The sequence below is a fragment of the Candoia aspera genome, chromosome 10 (assembly GCF_035149785.1).
Source record: "Candoia aspera isolate rCanAsp1 chromosome 10, rCanAsp1.hap2, whole genome shotgun sequence".
NCBI lineage: Eukaryota > Metazoa > Chordata > Lepidosauria > Squamata > Boidae > Candoia > Candoia aspera.
The window spans coordinates 12,760,646-12,783,236 of NC_086162.1; the positions used below are offsets into that span (position 1 = coordinate 12,760,646).

Here is a 22,591-nt window from a genome sequence, read left to right on the forward strand (position 1 = left end):
GGTCTTCAGTGGTTTCCTGAACAACATAAGAGTGGGAACGATATGAATATTGGGGGGGGGGGCGTTTTACTTCCTTGTCTCTTTTGACTTTATTCAATCTTTTTATTTCTTCGTCATTCCTACCTTCTGCTCTTTTTAAAAGTGCTCACTTTAAAGTAGTTTTATGAAGTACATCTTATGTTGTTCAAGTTCTGACATGGCTGGGGGCTGATTACCTCTTAAGAACTGTCTCACCAAATAGAAAGCAAACATTTCTCTTCCCACTGTGCAGAAATAATGTATCAGGGATATTCATCAAGGCTCCATCAGCATAAAGAAAACACCAAGTATAGATGGTTTAGAGTAACGCCTACTTACTACATTCTTAGTATGAGTATATGTGTCTGCTTAATAGTGTTTTTACTGTTCAATGTAAATTTTCAACACAATATCCCTACAACTTCTAGAGCACTTTTTTTTGGAAATTTGATTAGAAATTCTTGCAGTGTTCATACATGGCCACTGGAGGGCAGGCATAAACCATGGGAAAGAAATTATGGGCTTGCCGTCAAGCAAAGTTGGGTTAGCAGGCATCTGGCTGCAACTATTCTTTCACCCAGGTGTGCAAGGTTACTGTCCAGATCTGTCTGTGATACTGAGGTTAGTACAGCAGGAAGTTGCATCAGATCTGCACATAGGCAAACTTGGAAGCTAGCTAGGCCTTCATTTAAGCAAAACAGTCCAGCCTTGCTTTTAAATACTTCTCTGATATCTGTGGGCAATAAGGAATTAATGAAAGGGACCAGGGTAGTGAAGAGAATGGATATTCTATCATTCTTTGCTGCCCAGCAGAGAAAGCACATTGACTGTCGCAATCCCCTTCATCATGGCCATTTAAAAATGCATTGGGCTGTGTAAGTAGAGCTCTATCTTCCTCCTTTGCTAGCTCCTCACAGGTTTTTTTTTTCTGTGTCAGAAGCACCTACCAAGGCGCTTCTGTATTGAAAGGATTTGCTGGTGACGTCACCATTGCCCGGGGGTCACCCGAGGGGTCTCCTTTCATGTCCCTGTTATTTTTCCCACTGAAGTGGTACCTATTCATCTACTTGCATTTGCATGCTTTCGAACTGCTAGGTTAGCAGGAGCTGGGACAAGTTGACGGGAGCTCACTCCATCACGGAGCTCACGCTCTCGGGTTTCGAACTGCCGAGCTGCTGACCATAATGGTCCTCTGACTCAGTGTCTTAATCACTGAGCCACCGCAGCCCCATTGCTCCTCACAATGTTCAGGGAATAATAACTCTTGGGGTTTATATACAAGTCTGGAATAGCCAACAAGCAAAGGCTATATACTTGTAGCCACAGTTTATGTTACTTAGCTGTAATCCTGGTGTTTTTAGTGGTGAGTGTAAGAACATTTTCTACTTCAGGTAAGGGTGACAGGTTCAGAATTGCTTTTCAAGTAATTGTTCTAAAACAAGAAAAAAAAGAGTAGTTAGAAATATATTGGACTTGTATATTATTCTATTGCTTATTGCCCAACAGAGTTTTCAGCATTCCAGTAAAAATGTTTTTTATCCATACATGAAAGCTGTTACTTTCTTCAAATGTGTAATGTTCAAACCTCATAAAAGAGGCCATGTTTATTTTTAATCAAATAATGTGGTCCAGGGGATATTGCAGTGCAGACTGTCGATATTGAGATAAATATCCTAATTTGAATCATACTCATTTGCATAGGAAAATTCTCTGGGAAATTTTCTCTGATTCAAATTTTTCTGGAAAACTCACATCTCTGACGAAGGCACCAGATTGAGGAAGGCTGCCATAGTTTTAGAGTTATCCTTTTTCTCCCACCGGAATTCTGAAAACTAGAGTCTGCAGAAGTCTGACAAAGACCAATTTGTGGAATATTTTTACAGAGAAGTTAATTAACACAGAGAAATTCAAAAGAGAAAGCACCTGGCCCATTTGGTGGTGTGGCAGGGGATTGTTGTTATGAATCCAGGCACGGCCATCCAACTGATGGGAAGTATCAAAAATTTTGGAAAGTTAAATATTTGTCCATAGCAAAGAGAAAAATTATTAAAATGAGTTTCATTGTCTTCCAGGATATCTCGTTCCATCTTTTAGATGCAATGAGTTATCCTCATTGCATCTAACTCACACAACTCGCCCTCTGCCTGTGTATGAAGTCTTGTGGAGATCATCAAGTTCAGTATTTCTGCTGAAGCACAGCTGTGCAGGATTATATTGCTGGGCTATCAAAGCTACAGAGGCGCACTGTGTGTCACTGAAACGTAACCTCGTGTTGCAGAAATGCAAAACACAGTAAAGATTAGGCTATGCTTTGCAGAAAGAAGCAATGGCCAGGAAAGGAGTGGAATTCTCTATGTTAAGAGCAGATGTTGACACAAAAGGTTGTACCCAGATATCATACATGGGCATGATCAGCACCACTCATTTGTGTTATTTTTTTAAAGGGGCTCCCCGAGGTAATTGGATAAGAGGGATGGAAATTGTGCCGTAGGAGATGCATTAACACTCAGTGACTGATGGCAACTCGGGTTGCTTTCCAAGCTTATTACTTTATGGGTCCAGGCCTCCCTTGCCCATGGATCCACTGCAGTGGCTATTGGGATGTAGGAGTGTGCACAGTGAAGTCTCTCTGATGGTCTCCTGCAGCTTTTCTCCAGACCTTGCCTTGGATTCCCCTGGCACCGATCATTTTGTCGTCATAGCCCAGCTGAAGGAGGAAGTAGCTACTCTGAAGAAAATGCTGCACCAGAAGGATCAGATGATCCTGGAGAAAGAAAAAAAGGTAATCCCCTGAAGCCCCTTGGTGGGATGCTCTCTTCAGCCCAGTGATCTATGGAGGCGTGTCGCTGTTGTGCATAACTTCACACTCACTGATTTGAGAGAAACAAAGAAAAATATTCAGTTCATTTCTTTTTCTCAAGGTTAATTGTTGTCATCCGAGAATCCCTAGTGGCCGTCAGGGGCCCTGCTCCACAAGTGGCTGGGTATGAGATCCTGTTCTTCAAGCTGGGTTCTCAAGAACAGTTGGGAGTTCTGCTACCGTACCAGCCTCCCTGCTGCATAGCAACCTCCCTGCCTGAGCTGCTGGAGGCCGTGTCAGGTTTGGCAGTGGAGTTCCCCAGGCTTATGGTGTTGGGGGACTTCAATCTGCCTTCCTTGGGGCCTCGGAAGCAGCCCGGGAATTCATGGCTACCATGGCAGCCATGGGCCTGTTCCAGATTATTCAGGACCCGACTAGAGACAGTGGCCTCACCCCGGACCTAGTTTTCTTGTCGGAGCAGTGGCAAGATGATCTGAGGGGAGAATTACAGCTTTCCCCTTTGTCATGGTCGGATCATGCCCTGGTGGCCCTGAGATTCTCTCATGCTGCCCCCCTCCGCAGGGAGGCAGGATCCATTCGATTGGTCTGCCCCCGGCGACTGATGGACCCAGCTGGGTTTCAGAGGGAGCTGGGGGTTATACCCGAGTCTCTCCTGCACGGTCCAGCAGAGGCCCTGGCTGCTGCCTGGAATAGGGAGGCAGCCGGAGCCTTGGACAGGATCGCGCCTGTGCGGCCTCTCTTGCCCACTCAAACCCGGCACTCCCCGTGGTTTACGGAGGAGCTCAGGGTTTTGAAGAGGGTTAAGAGACGCCTAGAGCACCGCTGGAGGAAGACAAAAGCCGAACCCAACCGAACACAAGCTAGAGCCGCAATTAAGGCCTACCTTGTGGCGGTAAGAGCAGCGAAGCGCCAGTACTTCTCCGCTCTTATTGCATCCACAGATTGCCGCCCGGTGGCCCTGTTTAAGATTACCCGATCCCTTTTAGGGAAAGGGGAGTCAGATTTCCATCTACAGGGCCATGCGGAGGAATTTTTGTGGCACCTGCAGGATAAAATCGCTCGGATCCAGACTGAGTTAGACTCCAAGCGTGAGACAGAGTCGGAGGAGATACCCAGGGAACGTACTTACCAGGTTATCTGGGACCAGTTCAATCCTGTTGAACCTGAGGAAGTGGACAGGATCCTTCGGACTATAAATGCTACCACGTGCCAGTTAGATCCATGCCCCTCCTGGCTGGTGAAAGCAGCACGGGAGGTGACATGTGGCTGGGTCCAGGCGATGGTAAACACATCCTTGAGAGAGGGGGTGTTCCCAGCAGCCTTTAAGGAAGCGCTGGTGTGCCCCCTCCTCAAGAAACCGTCGCTGGACCCTACTAGACAATTTTCGCCCAGTCTCCCACCTCCCCTTTTTGGGGAAGTGGTTGAGAAAGTGGTGGCTTTGCAGCTCCAGAGGATTCTGGATGAAACGGATTATCTAGACCCCTTTCAGTCAGATTTCAGGCCCGGTTATGGGACGGAAACAGCATTGGTTGCACATATGGATGACCTCTGCCGGGAGCGAGACGGAGGCAGTGCATCCATCCTTGCTCTTCTTGACCTCTCAGCGGCTTTTGATACCATTAACCATGGTATCCTTTTGGGGTGGCTCAGGGAGTTGGGGGTGGGCGGCGTAGTTCTGCACTGGTTCACCTCCTTCCTCCAGGGTAGGTCCCATTTGGTGTTGATAGGGAGCGAGAGATCCAGCCCGCGGCCCCTCCTTTGTGGGGTGCCGCAGGGTTCGGTACTCTCTCCGCTCCTTTTTAACATCTACATGAAACCACTGGGCGAGGTCATCCGTCACTATGGGGTGAGGTATCATCAATATGCAGATGATACCCAATTATATGTCTCCATCCCAGGTGAAGTAAGTGATGCTGTGGCCACCCTTTCCGAGTGCCTGGGGGCTGTGGGGGGCTGGATGGGGGACAACAGGTTGCGGCTGAACCCGGGGAAGACGGAGTGGCTGTGGATTAATGGCTCCTCGATTTCTGGGAAATTGTCATCTTTAATTCTGGATGGGGTTGCATTGCCCCAGACAGACCCGGTGCGTAACTTGGGGGTCCTCCTGGACTCACGGCTCCTGCTCGAAGAGCAGGTGGCAGCCATGGCTAGGAGGGCCTTTGTGCAACTTCGTGTTGTGCGCCAGTTACGCCCCTTCCTGGAGCGAGAGTCCCTTCGAACGGTCACTCATGCCCTGGTTATCTCCCATATAGACTACTGCAGTGCGCTCTACATGGGGCTACCCTTGAAGAGTATCTGGAAGCTACAGCTGGTGCAAAATGCAGCTGCACGGGCGATCTTGGGCTTCCCAAGATCAGCACATGTCACTCCTTTGCTCCGCGAGCTGCATTGGTTGCCAGTATGCTTCCGGGTCCAATTCAAGGTCACCTTTATCACCTTTAAAGCCCTGCATGGCACGGGTCCAGGTTACCTAAGGGACCATCTCCTCCCCATCACATCAGCCCGTCCCACCCGGTCGTGTAGAGAGGGGTTGCTACGGACCCTGTCTGCAAGAGAATTCCATCTGGCGGGGTCCAGGAGGCAGGCCTTCTCTGCAATAGCGCCTGCCCTTGGAATATCCTTCCCCCGGAAGTGAGATTAGCTCCCTCCCTCCTGGACTTTAGGAAACAGCTAAAGACCTGGTTCTGTAATTATGCCTGGGGCAGGAGGGAGAGTAGCCATTTTGGGGGATGGTTAGTTTCTTAGAAGGATCCAGTTCTGCCTGCAAATCATAAAGAACTTTTAACCATCGAGGTTTTTATTATATTTATTCTATCTGTATTACAGGGCTTTATAGTTTTATATTTTTATCTATCTTTTATTGTATACTGCCCAGAGTCCCTTTTGGGAGATGGGCGGTGATAAATTTGATTAATAAATAAATAAATAATAAATAAAAATTTGATGTCTTTATTTCCTTTCTTCTCTTCTATCGTTTTTATTACTGTTTTATTTTTAAACCGTTCTTCTTTATTGTTGCCGAGAAAACAATACAGGGCTTGTCCATAAAACCACCAGGAATCTAGCTTGACTTGAAGGTGGCTTTATCTCTCCCCCCCCCCCCGCTTTTTATTTTTTTCCGGCATCACTTTGAATAAGATGATTGGAAGGATAGGTGAGATCTCAGCATGGAAAAAAGGAACAGGGTTGAACATGCAAGTTAGCTTTAAAAAAAATAAGTAAAGTTGTTTGCTTTTGAGGTTTAAGGCTGGAATTTGTTGGTGGATTATACACTTGGCTTGTGTTTTGCCAGTTCTTTTCTGTGGAGTAGAAATATGGACAGGGGTCCAAATGACAGTGAGAGAAACAGAAGCCTTTGAAATGTTGAGTTACAAAAGATGACCACAAATATCTCATTGTGAACATGGACAGAATGAGATGGTCCTCCATAGTATGGGAAAGTTAGTAGTATGGGAAAGAAAAATTGTATGGGAAAGAAATTGTAACATCCAAAAAAGAAATTGGAATATTTAGGGCATATAATCCACAATGAGAAATCTTGACTACTCCTTTTATTTATTTATCAAAGTTACAGGACTCTCACTGGCTCACAAAATAAGATTATACAATAACATATAAAATATAAACATGGAACAAATAAAACCCTGAACACAATACATGACATCAGGCCCCAAAAGCTCTCCAGAAAAACTGTGTCTTCAGCTTTTTCTGAAAGGCAGACAATGTTGGAGTTAAATGAATCTCCAGTAGGAGATCATTCAAGAGGGCTGGCTCCATCACTGAAAAACATTTCTGGGCTTCAGCCCCTCTGACCTCCAAAAACGGGGGACAACCAGCTGCTTGTCCCAGCATGATTGAAGTATCAGGCTAACTCTGGTGGGGGTGATGTGGTCCTGCAGGTAACCAGGCACGAAGCCATAAAGGGCTTTATGGGTTGAAACCAGCATTAATTAATTAAACAAAGAGTCAGGGGAGATGCAGCACTCAAAAGTGACACACATTCTGGCTGAAAAATTTCTCTGCATGGTTGGACAAAAATGCAATGTCCTTCCTTTGGGCAATAACCCAAAATAACAAATAGCGCTGATGGTCACCAGCATCCAAGAGAAGACGACACAGGAGAATGAGCCTTCTGAGTTTCTCTTCTCCCTCTCCCCTCTTTCTTTTTTCTTTTTTTTTAAGTTATGGGGCTATTATTTCCCTGGATGTTTAGTAGGATGTGGCTCCAGTGGTAGTATATTTCTTGTATTGGAAAAGTTATCTGTTCCATGTTTATATAAGAATGCCTACAATATGCCCTATAACAACTTAAAACAATAATGAGCGATAAAATAACTGCACATCCAAAGATAACAAAATACACATGGAACATCATTGTAGCCATTTCTGTATCTCTTGTTATTTCTTAACTTTTTCTGTGCTCGATTGGGTACAGTGAACTTCATGTAGATGTATGCATTTCAGGAATGCACAGCCCAAGGGCAGAGGCAATATTCAGCTCCCTGAACATGATAGCAAAATGCCTTTTTTTTTCTCCATCTCTCCAAAACACAGGTTAGGGAAGTGAGAGTAAGGTGCCAAACCAATCCAAACTCCACCTTTTTTACTTTTCCCTCATCATACATTGTGCTTACAGTTATTTCTATTATTTTTAATTTTAAATTGTTAAGTTCATTGTCCTCAGTAGGGTGGTAATATAAAAAGAGACATGGAAATGGCTGGTGTTCTGCTATTCTGAAAGATGTCAGAAGGGAACTGACCAGGGCCAGCGAGGTACCTGTTTCAATTTTCCAGCAAAATATATTAGGAAGTTAATAAAACACCTTCTGTTATTCTTCGACCCAGAACTGACTTAGTCAATTCCCCTGGGGAAGGCTGGCATTATATTAGATCAGTTCAGTACAAATGAACCTCAGCAACCCTATTTTCTTTGGTTTGCAGATAACAGAACTGAAGGCTGACTTGCAATACCAGGAATCCCAGATGAGGGTGAAAATGAACCAGATGGAAAAAACTCACAAAGAAGTTGCAGAACAGTTGCAGGTAACCTTTTTTTCATTTGGTCTTTTTACAAGTATTCACAGGATTCATGAGATGCTGACTTTATTCCTACATTGTGCTATGCCAAAATGTGGTTTGGGGTTTTGTTTTTTTCCCCCCAGTTTTGACTTTGTAGTCAGTGTATTGTATGAACCCAGCCATTATGGTTTATAATGTCCCGTCTTATGAAAGTGTGTCCAAACTCAGCCACTTTCAGATGTGTGGACCTCAACTCCCAGAATTCCCCAGCTGGCATGGGCTTGTCCCTGCAGTCACCAGGAATCAGGTTTAATTCAAGGGACCATAGCAGTGTTAAAAAAAAAAAACATGGATTAATGCAAACCCAGCCATTGTGGCTTATTCCAGGGCAGGCCAGCCACTGTCTAACATAACTGAAATACACACTTTATTCATGCCTCTCTTCCTTTCTCCCCACAGGCCAAGAACAGAGAGCTCCTGAAACAAGCTGCAGCTTTATCCAAGGGCAAAAAGCCTGAGAAATCAGGAGCAATAACTTCCCCTTAAATTCAGGAGGTCTCTTGCCCCAAGACGTTTGGGGCTGCAACCCCACCGTTCCAGAACAACACTCGGATTGCTACTGCTACCAACATGAAAGAATCCTTTGAGAGTGGCTATTCAATAGAGTGCACCAGCTCTGGTTTATAAAATCTCTTCCTCTGGTCATAGTGCAGTGATGAGAATTATTGGGGGGATCAATTCCCACCCCCAAGCCTATCCTCCAAGCTCATGAACAGACACTTTCAGCTCAGGCGTTTCTCTCCGTCCATTTTACCATCACCGCCTTGGGACTGACAAGGCAAGAGAATCTGCGTGCAGATCGGATCCTCTACAGGTTTCTGCTTTCACACTTCACAGGCGGCCTCAAGTGGCAAAAGCCAGTTTTAAAAATCTTTTAAAAACATTTTAAAGTTAAAATTCTGCTTATCTGGGGATGCGCGTGCCACTCTGTTCTTAAGGACGGCTTGAGACCTTTTCTCTTAGGTTTGCAAAATTGAGGATGGAATTTCAATCAGCAGTTGTCTCTCTAGCTTCTAAAAATTCAAGAGTTTTGTGGCACAACAGTTGAATATCCTCATGTGGAGACCAGAGGTTATGAATTAATGTTTTACTCACTTTTTTATGCTTATTTAGGTAACGCTGCTTTTTAGGCTGGTTCAACAGCTTCTTTTTGTCATTTATTCTGTTTGGAGTGATGCCAGAGATCAGGTCCATGAGGTGAATTTAGTGAGTAACACACGTACAACTATGCAGTTCTTGTGAAGAACACAAAATAAGAACCATTTTGACTACCTTTGGCAGCAGGATAAAAGGAATTGGGGGAATGTTGAAACCGGAGGACAGAGATTTTCTGAAATGTTGGTATAAGAGGAAAAGATACCCTCAAGTCAAGTTTATGTGGCTTGCAAGAAAATGAGACTGCTTTGAGCACTGATAGAGAACCCCAATGCCTGTAAGCATAGAGATGAAAAGAATTCAGTGACCTTTTGAGCTCTGGTTGCATTTCCTGGGAAATGGTAAGTGTTCAGATGCAATGAGAATCTAGTTTGTTTTCAGTTTGCTCCAGGCTGATGAAATGGGGGTGGTGATGGGGTGTGTGTGTGTGTGTGTGTGTGTGAAGAAAATCATTGCAAAGAAATGCCTCACTCAGCAATTTGAGATGAGAAAATCACCTTTTTATAAAGAAGAACCCTGTGCTGCCGTTGAGTTTCTAATGCCGGCCTTTAAAAAGGAAGACCTCCAAACCTCGAATGTGGAAGCATGCAGCAGTTGATAGTCTACTGCAGGTTATTTATTTTTTTAATCTTGTTTGCTCTTTTTAAGACTTGGTATGTTAAGAATCCGTTGCTTAGGAAGGAGTATATTAAATAGAAGCTAATTTTTATATTTTAATATATTTTTAGGAAGAACTGATTCATAGAGATTTAAGTAGCTTGTTTTTTAGCGATCTTCCCTCCCCCCCCCCCCAAATTAAGAGGAGAATGGTTTTTCTGGTATATTGAGTCTTTTTTTCCCCTTAATTGTGACAATTCAATCACGCATTAAAGTGGGTGCTTTACAGTGATGTTGTTCTTTCTGTGTTTATGACATGGAATGCATTAAGTTGATTTGTACAAAAGACATGTTAAAATGTGTATTTGGGGGAGGGGGAATTTTTCAGCAGCTTTTTGTTTTGATACTTCGTGTATGCCTTTCTGGGTTGGTTCAGCAAAGATAAGCCATTTTCTTTCTCTCTGAACTTGGGCCTGGTTTAAGCGTTGGCCATCTGCAAGAAGCACAAAGAGCTTCTGCTGCTGTGGTGGAATTTGTAGTGGATTAAACATTATTTTCTGTCATTAGGGTTTATTGTTCGGAATGTCCTCTTAAATCTTCTGTCCCTATTATTTGTAACTGTTGTTATTGCTTTAAAATGACAAGTGCTTCTTGGGATTTTAATACATTTAATTGTTTTCCACCTGCACTACAATTGAAAAGTCTCTCAGTTTAGCTTATGAAGATGACGCTTCCTGCTCAGCGTTCTCCCCCACACCCCCAGAGTGATATTTCATGAATTAAATGGATAGCCCTGCCTATGATAGAAGGGCATAAACGACAATTCCCTAGAGGGATCAGGGATCCATACTCCCATTGCCTTACTCCTTTAGGAGGTCCACAACAGATGAGTAGCTGTCGGTAGCTGTCTCCACCCTTTGCCAACTCACTGATGAAGAAAAACCTGTGATGGCAGATTTGGGGTTGGGGGGTTACAAGGAAATTATATATCCCCAGAGTGATTACAGGTTAGTAGTAACAGCTACTTGTTCTTAATCACAGCAAATGATTGCTCATAGTTTACTTTGGTTGAGCTTAGAAAACCTAGGCAGAGTTGGATCTATTTAGTAGTTTGATGGGAGACCACCACCAAGTCCCAGGGGGTAGACTAGAAGTTGAGAAGTTGAAATATATCCCTGAAGCAGGCCATAGGGAACCCACTTCTGTATTGTTGCCAAGAAAACTACATTGTAGTGCTCAGGTAATTACCAGGTGTCTTGACATGGGGGCATGCTTACCTGTTTACACCTGTTCCTTGTCATATCACACATAATGACATACAGGGAAGGGCACTTAAGATTTGTGAGATTTGCTTTGGTGGGTTGGGTTGGTTTGGGTTTTTTTGTTTTTGTTTTTGCTTTAAAAAAAAAGATGATGTCTTAGAATTAAGGAGTTCTATTCTCACTAACAAAGACAAAAATTTAAAAGCAGAATTAAATAAAAAAATAAAGACAAACATGGGATCTTAGAGTATAATTTTAAGGAGAAATGCCAACGCTTTATTTCCAATGATTCTATTCAGAATATTTGTACAGATGGAGGCAATAGTTAATATAGCTAGCAAATGATGACTTTTAAATAAATGTATCCTTCACTGTAGGGTTTTTTAAGCTTGTTGTTTGGTTACTTTTTTAGCAAGAACAATTTATGGTATTTAAATACCTCTGAAAGATGTATTTTAGCTTTCCAGTATTTTGTGAAAACAAACAAGAGAACTAACAGAAATTGAATCATTTCTTATGTTATATTTATATGCTTTAGGAAATATAGATAATAAACCAACACCGGAATTCATTGTGAAACCTTGTTGGATGTTTACTGATTTTCACAGTTGCTTCAGACTGTTTCAACTTTGTTGTCACTAAGTTTTTTATAATTTCTACACTAACATAATCCAGAAAATAAACACATTTAAATGAAGCATTGTGCCATTTATGGATTATTTCCATGGTCAATTCTTTTTTTTTTTCCTCACTTTTTGATGACTTGCTGAAATAGATTGAAAAGGAACTCCACATTGCAAAGAGTTTCAGCAAGCTGTGCTGGACTCCAGATCAGCCTCTCAGGGTCTTTTTTATTTTTAAGACTTTCAAGAGAACCTGTCACTCTTAATAGAAATTATTTATCTACTACTGATAAAGTTATTTTGGCATTAAATGAAGTTGATGTACATCATTGTTCAAATATTAATGGTCTTAATGAGATTTAGAGAGCTTATATAGGAATGACTGAACTTGGCTTATTTGTGGCCAACTTAGAACTTGTGACCAATCCTTTTGCAAAGTATATTCAGAGTAACAGCATAATTAATCTTCAGTTCTATAAAATCCCCATTCCTTGTACTGAGCAAATTTATCCTCATAGTTGAAACAAGAATGATTGGAGAATAAGAGAAAATATCAGGTGCTGTGAATCAATTCCATTTTTCCAGGTTTTTAAAATAATGTTTCTTAGATTCCTTTGGAGGATTTTGGGATAGTAGATATTAATGTCTTTATGTTCAGAAGGAACAATATTACCCTAATCAAGAGGGAAAAGTATATATCCTTTAATTATTATTTTAATATGTAATCATTTTTTTCTTTTAACTCCAAAACATCAAAATAATATTTCAAACTGGATATGCCTAAGCCTCTGTCAAGTTTTTGTTGATATTGTGTGGTCAATTTAATCTTTGCATGTTTATCAAGTGTATGATTGAAGGAAAAAGTAACTTGCCAAATATGAAATCAAGCAGGCAATGAATTGTGTATGCTTGGAATGACATAGAATTTTTTTTTCAAAGAACTTTATTATTTTTCAAAGCATAGTTAAAATACAAAATAGAACATAGAAAAGCTAGAGTACAGATGGGGAATGATATTAAAGGCAAAACTGAAATACTTTGGCCACATAATGAGAAGACAGGACACCCTGGAGAAGATGCTGATGCTAGGGAGAGTGGAGGGCAAAAGGAAGAGGGGCCGACCAAGGGCAAGATGGATGGATGACATTCTAGAGGTGGCGGACTCGTCCCTGGGGGAGATGAGGGTGTTGACGACCGACAGGAAGCTCTGCCGTGGGCTGTTCCATGAAGTCACGAAGTGTCAGAAGCGACTGAACGAATAAACAACAAGTGTTTGGATTAACAAGTCAAGAGCAGAGACATCACACTGACAACAAAGGTCCACGTAGTTAAAGCAATGGTGTTCCCCGTAGTAACATATGGCTGCAAGAGCTGGACCATAAGGAAGGCTGAGCAAAGGAAGATAGATGCTTTTGAACTGTGGTGTTGGAGGAAAATTCTGAGAGTGCCTTGGACTGCAAGAAGATCAAACCGGTCCATCCTCCAGGAAATAAAGCCAGACTGCTTACTTGAGGGAATGATATTAAAGGCAAAACTGAAATACTTTGGCCACATAATGAGAAGACAGGACACCCTGGAGAAGATGCTGATGCTAGGGAGAGTGGAGGGCAAAAGAAAGAGGGGCCGACCAAGGGCAAGATGGATAGATGATATTCTAGAGGTGATGGACTCGTCCCTGGGGGAGCTGGGGGTGTTGACGACTGACAGGAAGCTCTGGCGTGGGCTGGTCCATGAAGTCATGAAGAGTTGGAAGCGACTAAACAAATAAACAACAAAAGAGTACAGAGCTAAAGAAAAAAGAACTATAAAAGTGTAAAACAGAGAGAAAGTAGAAACAGAAAGTGACTTCTGACTTTCTCCAGTACAGATATGAATACATTTTCAAATATAATCTCTTACAATTATTTAAACCTTAATAACTTTCTATCAGATAAAACCATTTAATCATTAAAACCCAAAATCAAAACTTCATTTTTTTCCAACACAAGCAACTATCTAAAAGTGGTTGCCAAGTGGACAGAAATCCACAAACAGTATTTTCTCTTATCAACACTGTTGGCTATTTGGGCCAGCTCCATCAATTTAATAATCCAGTCCTCCACTATAGGTATTTATGAATCTTTCCATCTCTGTGCATATGAAAGTCTTGCTGCTGTAATCATATATAAAAGCAAAATCTCATGTTGTTTCTCAAGCTGCTTCTCCATCAGACCTAAGAGAAGCAGTTCTGTTGTTGTTGTTTTGTAAATCCACTTTAAGAATCTTTTGAATATTGACACATATTTGATCCCAATTTTTTTAAGCCTTTTCACAAGTCCACCGAAGATGATAACATGTTCCTTCACCAAGAGAAAATTTCCAACAAATGGAACAACCAAGAATTTTAGAAGAAAAGACATTTTAAGCTATTCTACCAAATAATAAGAATGGAAAATATTGCCCTGAGTTAAATCCTCTTAATCTTGCGCAGAAGAGAGACATTAATCATTAAAGCTTCTTTAATGCCAATTGTTTGAAAAACTATGCCTATTTAAACTCACATGAATTGACATGAAATCCAATAACTTTTAAAGTTCTTTTTATGATTACTTAATAATTAACATTACTTAATAATGTTAATGTGGAATTTTTTGTTCTTTCTATTCTGTGCTAACAGTTTTATAGTAAGATTCAACGAAGTGGTCAGATTCAATCAAATTTGTTTGGGGCTATTGTTAATATACAAAAAACTATGCACATAATCCATTGATGGTAATTACTACTATACTTAACATCTTCAGAGCCCAGGAATTAGATCAGAGGACTACTACTTCTTCACTAGGGGAAAAAAAATTCCATTCCTGGTTATCTTCCTTCTCCATACAATATTTGTTATATTCTGAACAAATAAAACTACAGCTCCCATCATGCACCAGGGCTCATTGACCTAAAGTATACTCCCCTTCACCTGTCACACAGCTGGCAGCTCCCCGGCTCTCTTCTCCAGTGACAGGATGGGTTGCATTAGCCAGCAAGAGCTGGGTTTTTGTTGTTGCTTAGCTTTGTGGTCTATCCCATGCAATAGCAGGATTAGGGCGGTGAGCTCACTGAGAAAGGATTGCATGCATGTTAATAGGTGTGTGCTGGATAGGCTTCCAGCTGTACTGTCTGGTAGTTGGCTTCTCCTGTTACAAAGAAATGATAAGTGTGGGAATCATCCAGAAGATAAAAGGTATATGGGAGTAATCATTAAAGGAATATAATGCCCCTTAATTCTAGAGAATGACCATTCTGCTCAATGCTGAGGTCTAACCTAGCAGGAACACTGGGCTCTTCACGCTCTGTGGAGCAGGTCAGCCTCTGAGGTCAAAGGAAAGATCCAAGAAGAAGGTTCCGATTTCTATTCCCCATCCCCCTGGTCTTTCCTAAAATGGTCTGAAAAGTAGACACTCTTCAGAAGCTCTCGTGCTGGAGCTGCATAAGAGGCTTGTTCTACTGATGAGGCCATCCCAACATCGTCCTTTCAAAGAGATGGGAGTGGAGTGATGCTTACTGGCTGCAATAGGCAGGCTGGGCATACAGGTTAAAGAGAAGAAAAATAACAAAACATACAAAATCCTAAAACACCAGTGTGAAAAGAGGTTGGGTTGTTTTCATTTGCAGATCCTAACTGACATTAACTTTCTATATTCTAGCTTGAATATAAAAAAATGGTTCCAAAGAAGCAAGCTATCGGGAAGTTATGCCTCCCTTTTCCTTTGCTTTTTTCTGAGAGGTTGCTCAAGGCCAAAAGGTGCTCAGCCAATGATCCCTCCCTGATTCTTGTCTCAAGTGTGACACAACCTGGGGGTTGGAACAGAAATGATAAAAAGCAGACACTCTTGGGCCATTCTCAGCAGGATTATGTAGAATCAAGTCTATAGATACACACTTTATTAGGCATTGCTCATATGTTGCATGTGTTCATTGTCAGCACCCATGTGGAAGTTCCTTTTTTTTTTTAAAGGAAATCTCTCATATTTTTAACATATTAAATGGTCCGTCTGGTTTCTCCATTTGCATTGTTTAGCTAAGAACTCACAGTCCAGAACATAATAAATTTTGTTTCCCCCCACCCTCATTTATTTTGGAGAGCTGGGTCTGAAAACTTTTTCTGCAGTGTTCCTGCGTAGAGCAGAAAATAGCAACCATTCAATGGCTGATTTCATGCAATATGTTCAACTACTTAAAGCTGAGTTAAAGATCTAGCAGCTGTTTTGCATGCGCTAAAACTTGGTTAGATTTATTCGTGGCTTAGCAAACCCTGCCTATCTGGACAGTTAGTGGTGTGAATACAGAACATGAACAGCTTGAGTAAGCGGGTCAAAAGCATCATGTGAATGCAGCCACTGTATTTTCTAAGTAAGGCCGTTGTATAAACCACCAATACATGGTACCACTAGGTTATACAGTTGTGTCTATTTCAACTACCTTTATCTGGCAGGGACAATTGGCATTTAGCACTTCAGATATTCCCTTTCTAGCTGGAAAAATCAGATATTGCTGAATCGTGCCCATCCTGAGTTGTGGCTTGGGTTACTGGTAGGCACAGTTCTAATGCTTAATTACTTTATTTATCTATGTATTTATTTAGGAAGCCTAGGACAGCTTGCCAAGCCTGACTAATCCAAGCATGCAGAGAAAACCTACTGAGAATCTGGAAGCTGCATGGCACGTAGGCTAGGCAACAGATCTTCTTAGTAATGGCCCCATGAATGCTGCAACATCCTGCCCAAGGTCTGCATTTGGCCCCAAATCTCTTCTTGTTCTGGAAGGCTGTGAAGACCATTTTATTTCAACTGATAGTTCAATCGTAGGCAACCGCTGGTTTCATTTTATAATCATGGCTGTTTTATTGGTTGGAACATTATGGTTTGCATCCTCTACCATCAGCTTGCCTTTATTTATACTTTCTTTGCTGCACATGATTCAGTCTTAAAAGTGGGGTGGTAGACAAAAATGGCCAAGTAAATAAATAAACCAAAATAAGAAATACATGGGTCTTTCAGTTGTAAGCATGTGAGTAGAGCTTGGACTGTGACCTTGGGGTCCAAAGATTCTGAGGATATGAACATGATCCTCTTTTTATCTGGCTAAATGTTAGAAAGTATATAGTGGAAAATCCCAGGATCTGGTTAATTGGGATGAAAGAGTTACCCCCTCCTCCTTTCCCGCATACAGATAGGTGTGCCTGAGAGTGGTGGTATCTGCAGAATTGGGGTTCTTTTATAAAAATGACTGAAGTAGTGCTATGATGCAAGCTCTCTTAGTATTTGGTGTTGGTGCAACATCACAACACATGTATCAAAGGGGTGGAACTTGCATTGTGATGCCGCAACACTGCTTTCTTCATTTGTTCCCCCATGACCTGTTTGTGGGCAGCTACTGAGAGACTAAGATAGTTCTTAAAACCATTTGAGCTAGTGGCCACTGTACTGTATCTTGTGACAGTGAATGCCATCAGATAAATATCTGCTGTGTATCACTGTTGTCCCTCTTTCCTGGCTCCACTTCACTGGGTCAACTGGAGCTCATCAGAGAGGGAGAGAAACCCTCTCATTCACTTTCTCTGCACCGTTTTGCAAACTTTATAAATGCTGGACCATTCGTAACCACAGTCAGCAGAGGCCCACAGAAGCACAATCACCAGGAGAAATGTGTTGGCTGTTGCACCACAATTTAAGATGGAGGACAGTCCAAGAAAGAGCACAGAGTTGAGGAAAAATGGCATGAGTGAAGGTGGGAAGATCTGCCTCTTGTAGCATACTTAAGAGATGTATTATAATTAATTCGGCAAGATCAATACTGAACATTGCCTTCATCAAGAGCTATTAAAGAATTAGTGCACTGCCTCTTCTTCTGCCAGAGGAAGGGTACAGAGATCCATGTGGAAAGAGCATTAATATGGGAAAAAAACATGTAGTTCTTGAAAATGCTCCACTTTCCTACTGTTTGAATAGAGAAGATAAAAGGCAAACCTGACTATTGGGGAGCGTTTGGTTCCAGTCAGTCTAGCTGCTTTTTTTTTTTTTTGATACCTGGTCCTTAGTAAGGACCAGTCTCCTGCAGACCCAGGTCCACTGTACAGAGCAGGCTGACCTTGGAAGCAGGGGCAGGGCAAGATGGAAGGGCCTGTACCAGATGCTTGGCTGTTTACTTGAATGAGTGGGATGGATGTGGCAATCAGATCATCCCTTTCCATTTTAGATGTGGGGCGTTTACCTTCTAAGAAGCTGATATTTATAACAGGCCAGCTCTTCTGTGACGTTATGTGTCTTTTTCGACTTGATTCAAGCATGCCGGGTGTGGTTGTAGCGGAGGAGCTGTGAAGTGACAACTAAGCTTTTGTGCAGCTAGGTGCCTGAAATTTAATAAGAAGCTACTTTTTTTAAAAAAAAGAAAGGAATATGTATAGTAACGTGCTACTAACATAAGTCTGTGCGAAAAAGAATTGATGTGCTTATCAAAGTGCAATCATCTCTTTAATTTTGAATCCGTTTCTGAAAATGGATTCTTAAACAGCTTTCCCAGCTTGGAACCTTGGACATCAAAGTATCTCCAGAGAGCATGATCAGTGGGCATTACTAACTCTGCATGATGGGAATTGTCAAGCGGCACTCCTGGAGGGTACTAGTCTAGAGGAAGCTGTTGTGAATTGAACAGGCTGGCTGAGGATTATGGGAGCTGCTGAACATCACTTATGGCATACATGAGGCCAAGAAAGTCTGTCCTATAAATTTAGTGTTCTTCTTTTTAATAGTTCCTTGATTCCTATATCAAGCTAAACCCAGTGCTTGCCAAATAAAGGAGGTGGTAAGAGAGATTATGGGGTGGTTGAGAAAATAGTGGAAAATAGCTGGGCTTGCACACTACTCAGAGTCAACACCAAAGAAACTACTTTATGGCTAAGCATGATGCATGTTAATTAGATGCCATTGTGCTGGCTTCTGTTTCTGCTTCTGGAGAACTTGTGGTTGAGGGCTTCTTCTCTCAAGTGCTCTCTGGTATTACCTCGGTAAGCCCTTGTTTAGTTCTCCCAAAGTGTTTCCAGTCTGCATCTATATCTGTCTGTATGTTTATATATGTGTGTGTCCACACGCATGCGCATCTGTCTCTATGTATCTGTCAAGTGAAGCCTGGCTGAACTTGGCATCTAATAACTTCATGGGTATGTCCATGTAGTTGCCTTGACAATCGTATGGAAGTGGTTTTCCATGGCTCCTTTCGGGATATTTTTCAACTTCCCTCTAGTCTTGCCCACATTTGTGGAATTTCTTTGTCGTCTCCTATCCAAGTTGAAATCAGCTCCAGACCTGCTTCACTTTTTTCAAGATCAGCCAAGGTTGGCTATCCCTTGCCACCTGTTTGTGTGTGTGTGTGTATCCATGCGTTTGTATTCCAATCCAAAGGATAAAAGATCCCATTAGAATGGGTAGGTGAGTGTGTACTAAAAGCTCACTAAAAGCTGTACAGTCAGCATAAATGCATAATCCACAATCTGTCTGATGCCAGCAGACCTCGTTTTTTTCCCTGAAACAGTTCAACCTTGCTTGATGACCAATTCTCTGAGACAGTTCACAACAACAGCAACTGGTGGAACAAGTTTTTTTTCCAGCTATGTTGGTAAATCCTTATTGAGCCACAGTTGAGCAATGGTGAAATGTTGTTAAAAATAGCTCTTAGGTAGGGGTGTGTGTGTGTGTGTGTGTGAGACAGAGAGAGAGAGAGAGATGCCCTTTTCTTCTGCCCTTGCTACTAATAATTCAACATGCGTTGGGACGAGTCAGCTTCAGCTAAACCACAATTTCCTTCCACTCCCCCTCTTTGTGCACACACACCCACACCCACATATTCCACTATCCCTTTGCAGTGTGATTTGCCCAGATTGGAGAAAGAGCCACCTTTCTCCATAAGCCTTGGGTCTGCATCTGTCCCTCCTCTGCTTCCAACTGCTCACTCATTGGCTGTGCTGCAAAGCAGGAAGGCAAGATGCAAAGACGTGTTGCTCTAATTGGCAGACTTGTTTGATTCATATAGAGGAAGGCTGTTGCTGGGCAAAGCAAAAAGCAAAAAAAGTGTTGGAATACTAGTTACAGCTCCTTCTGCTTTATGGGCTGTGCTGCATGGAGCTCTAGAATCATGAAGCAGAACTTGTTATCTGGGCTTCCTGCCCCTGATTAAAAAGCCCTTTCTCCTGCTGAAATGAAGTGCAAACTAAAATAGGGCTAACAGTGTGGGGGCTGCAGCAATCCACTTAACCACTAGATGGCACTAAAGCGATAGAGCAGATTCTCACTCTTCGTAGCCATCTAGGGGTTATCTGGGATTTGGCAGCCCAGAACATGATAAGGCTGTGTCCAAATAGCTGGGAAAGACAAAAGCCAAACTTTGCAGGGTTTTATTGTTGCTTCCTTTAATCAAGTTTTCCTGGAATTAAAATGGAACAGTTGCATCCACCCTTATTTGGAAAGAGACAAAAGAGTTTTGCACAGCTTGGAGAGAGGTGTGTGACTCATGTTTGTGGGAAAATAACTTTAATTTTATTCAGTGGGACTCTCTTTCAAGAAAGCAAGTATGAGATAGCAGCCTGGTCAACACACACTCTCATTTAGGGCTTCCATAACTGATGTGCAAAATTCCAGATGATCACAAGACGTTACCAAAGAGTTAGTTTTATTTGACGCCATCTTGGTTGTTGCAACCTGTAGATGAAAGCCCTATATATTAGAATTCTAAAATATGGAGCTGACTTTGCAGTATTTTGGCACCAGACTGAGTCACACAACTACAGTCCTATGTTCACTTACTTATTTCACAAACATTTCCTATACTGCTTTTCTCTCACATTTTTGACCCCATCATGAATTTATCTGAAGGCCAGTTTCTGTTTTTTCTCTTTTATCTCTCTTTTCCTCTGCACATACTCCATCTTTCAATCCTCCTCCTCCTCACTGTCTTTTCCCACACTTCTCCTACAAAATGTTGTACCCACTTTGCAATTTCTCAATGTTTTGTACCTCTGCAAAAGAGGCTTCTGTTTTTCCAGCATCCTCAGCTGCTTGAGGATTTCCCCCTAATGTTTTGGAACTGATTTCATTATGAGAGATGGGGGAAAAGGCCATCCTTGCTCTTGTTTTCTATTACACCTCTTTGGATCCACTTGAGAGTCCCCTTGCTGCCTTCACATTCCGATTTCAAAATGCCCCGGGGAGGGTTTGCTTCTGATGGCTTTCCTTGGATCAAATAGAAACATGGGATACAAAGAAAACAGCAGTTTGCCAGGGAGAGAATTGTCCCACGAAAGAGAAGGCATTCACACACCCCCTTGACCGCCTTGTTGTTAGGGAAATGCAAGAGTATCGCCTTCCACTTCTGAGAATTTCACTGAAATTCTTTGTTCCTACAAAGGACATGTTTGAAAGCAAATCCTGCCATCTGCTGTAGAAATGTAAAGATGCCCTCAAGTTGAGCCCAGCTGTGTGTCCCTGTCAGTCTCTTAGCAATGATATGAATCTGTTTTGCCACTGTCTTCTTCCAGGATGTATTCTCGTCTTCCTAGTCTAACTTACAGCCCTGGTCTTTGCAGATAGCCCCCAACTCCCCCCTCCAAGTATTAACTAGGATCAACTCTGCTTAGCCAAGGTCAGCATTACCATCCCATCCCAACAGTGGGGTTCAGGTGCCCCATTCTCCTCCACTGAGTACCCGACCCAAAATGTCCCCACTCCCGTATCTTCAATTTATTACTAAAGAGTGGGATGAAAGAGGATCAAGCTTAAATTGGGAAATTCTCATGTTGCACTTCTTTTCATTTCAACGTATCCTCCTTGAGTACAGATGGTGAAAATTAAACATAGCTTTTCAGTTATGGCTTCTTTGTGCCTTTTAAAAAACAAATGTTGATTTCTTAACCTTATTAGAAATGCCTTACTATACTTCTCTGTACCTATTTAGAATTCAATTTGTTTTAGCAGCTCACAATTACCTTTTAATCTATCTGCAAATATCCAAACATCTCCTTCCTTCAGGATAGTTTCTATCTGATGAGTCCCTGCTAATAAAAACAGATGATTGTATTTTGTTTAATCTTTTGCTGATCCAGTTATATTTCAGAAAAAAACCCCTATCAATCCAAAATCCCTATTGAAACAATATATTTAAGATGACTGAAATTTTTGAGTTACCAAAACCTCATTAGATTAGAGGGTTAAAAAGTGGGGGAGGGAGAAGAGAAAAACAAGCAAATGTTAAAGTGATGTTTAACCAGTGAAACATGGTTTTACTCAGAGGTGTCAAAACCATGAATGGTCCAGAACTCATGGATTAGCTTCATAATACAGCTAGTGCAAAATGTGGCAGCTGGATTACTGGTGGGAACACCTCACCAGCATAGCATAGTCCCAATTCTTGAGTTGCTAAATTGGCTACCAATATACTTCCAAGCCTAATACAATACAGCCCCAGGATGTATCAAACAACATGTTGCTAGGACCCAGACTTACAGAAGGGTCCCTTCCTTGTGAGGTTCATGGAGGGTGGCCAGTAACCACCCTTCTCAGGGCCATCTCCCTCTCTATGGAATAAGCTCGCTGAAAGTACAGATGGCCCAACCCTGCCTGAATCTCACCAACAAGTTAAGACCATCTTGACTCAGTGTGCTTTTGACCCTTCACTGTTCTTGGTGCCTTGTTAGGTGTTTTACATTTTTCTTGTCTTTTTGTACCGTGTGTTTTATCTTGTTGTTACCCACCCAGAGTTCTTTAGGACTGGAAATAAATAAAATAAATATGTGAGGGGCTTTTTTCCCCCCCTGTAAAACCATATAATAGCTTTTCCCAATCTCCTGAGCCTTTTCTATGGCATTCAGCACAACTGTGGAATTCCCTGCATAAGAAGGATAACCTAATTTTATCTTAATTTCATTTCAGGCAGGCTGGCCAAAATCTGTCTGTTCCAATGAATCTTAGAGTGGTGGTGGTGGTGGTGGTGGTGATGATGATGATGATGACGACATTAGA

The 22,591-nt window shown here is 42.0% G+C and overlaps 1 protein-coding gene across 2 annotated transcripts in view; it reads left to right on the forward strand.

Moving 5' to 3' along the window:
* The window catches only part of FAM76A (family with sequence similarity 76 member A), a 30,445-nt gene extending 18,934 nt beyond the window's left edge, over nucleotides 1–11,511 (forward strand). For both annotated transcript variants that reach the window (XM_063311874.1, XM_063311875.1), the window contains exons 7-9: nucleotides 2,665–2,800; nucleotides 7,781–7,882; nucleotides 8,318–11,511. In XM_063311874.1, the coding sequence (XP_063167944.1) occupies nucleotides 2,665–2,800; nucleotides 7,781–7,882; nucleotides 8,318–8,404 (325 nt within the window). In that variant the 3' untranslated portion in view covers nucleotides 8,405–11,511. The remainder of the gene's footprint in view (nucleotides 1–2,664; nucleotides 2,801–7,780; nucleotides 7,883–8,317) is intronic.
* Nucleotides 11,512–22,591: the final 11,080 nt, after the last annotated feature.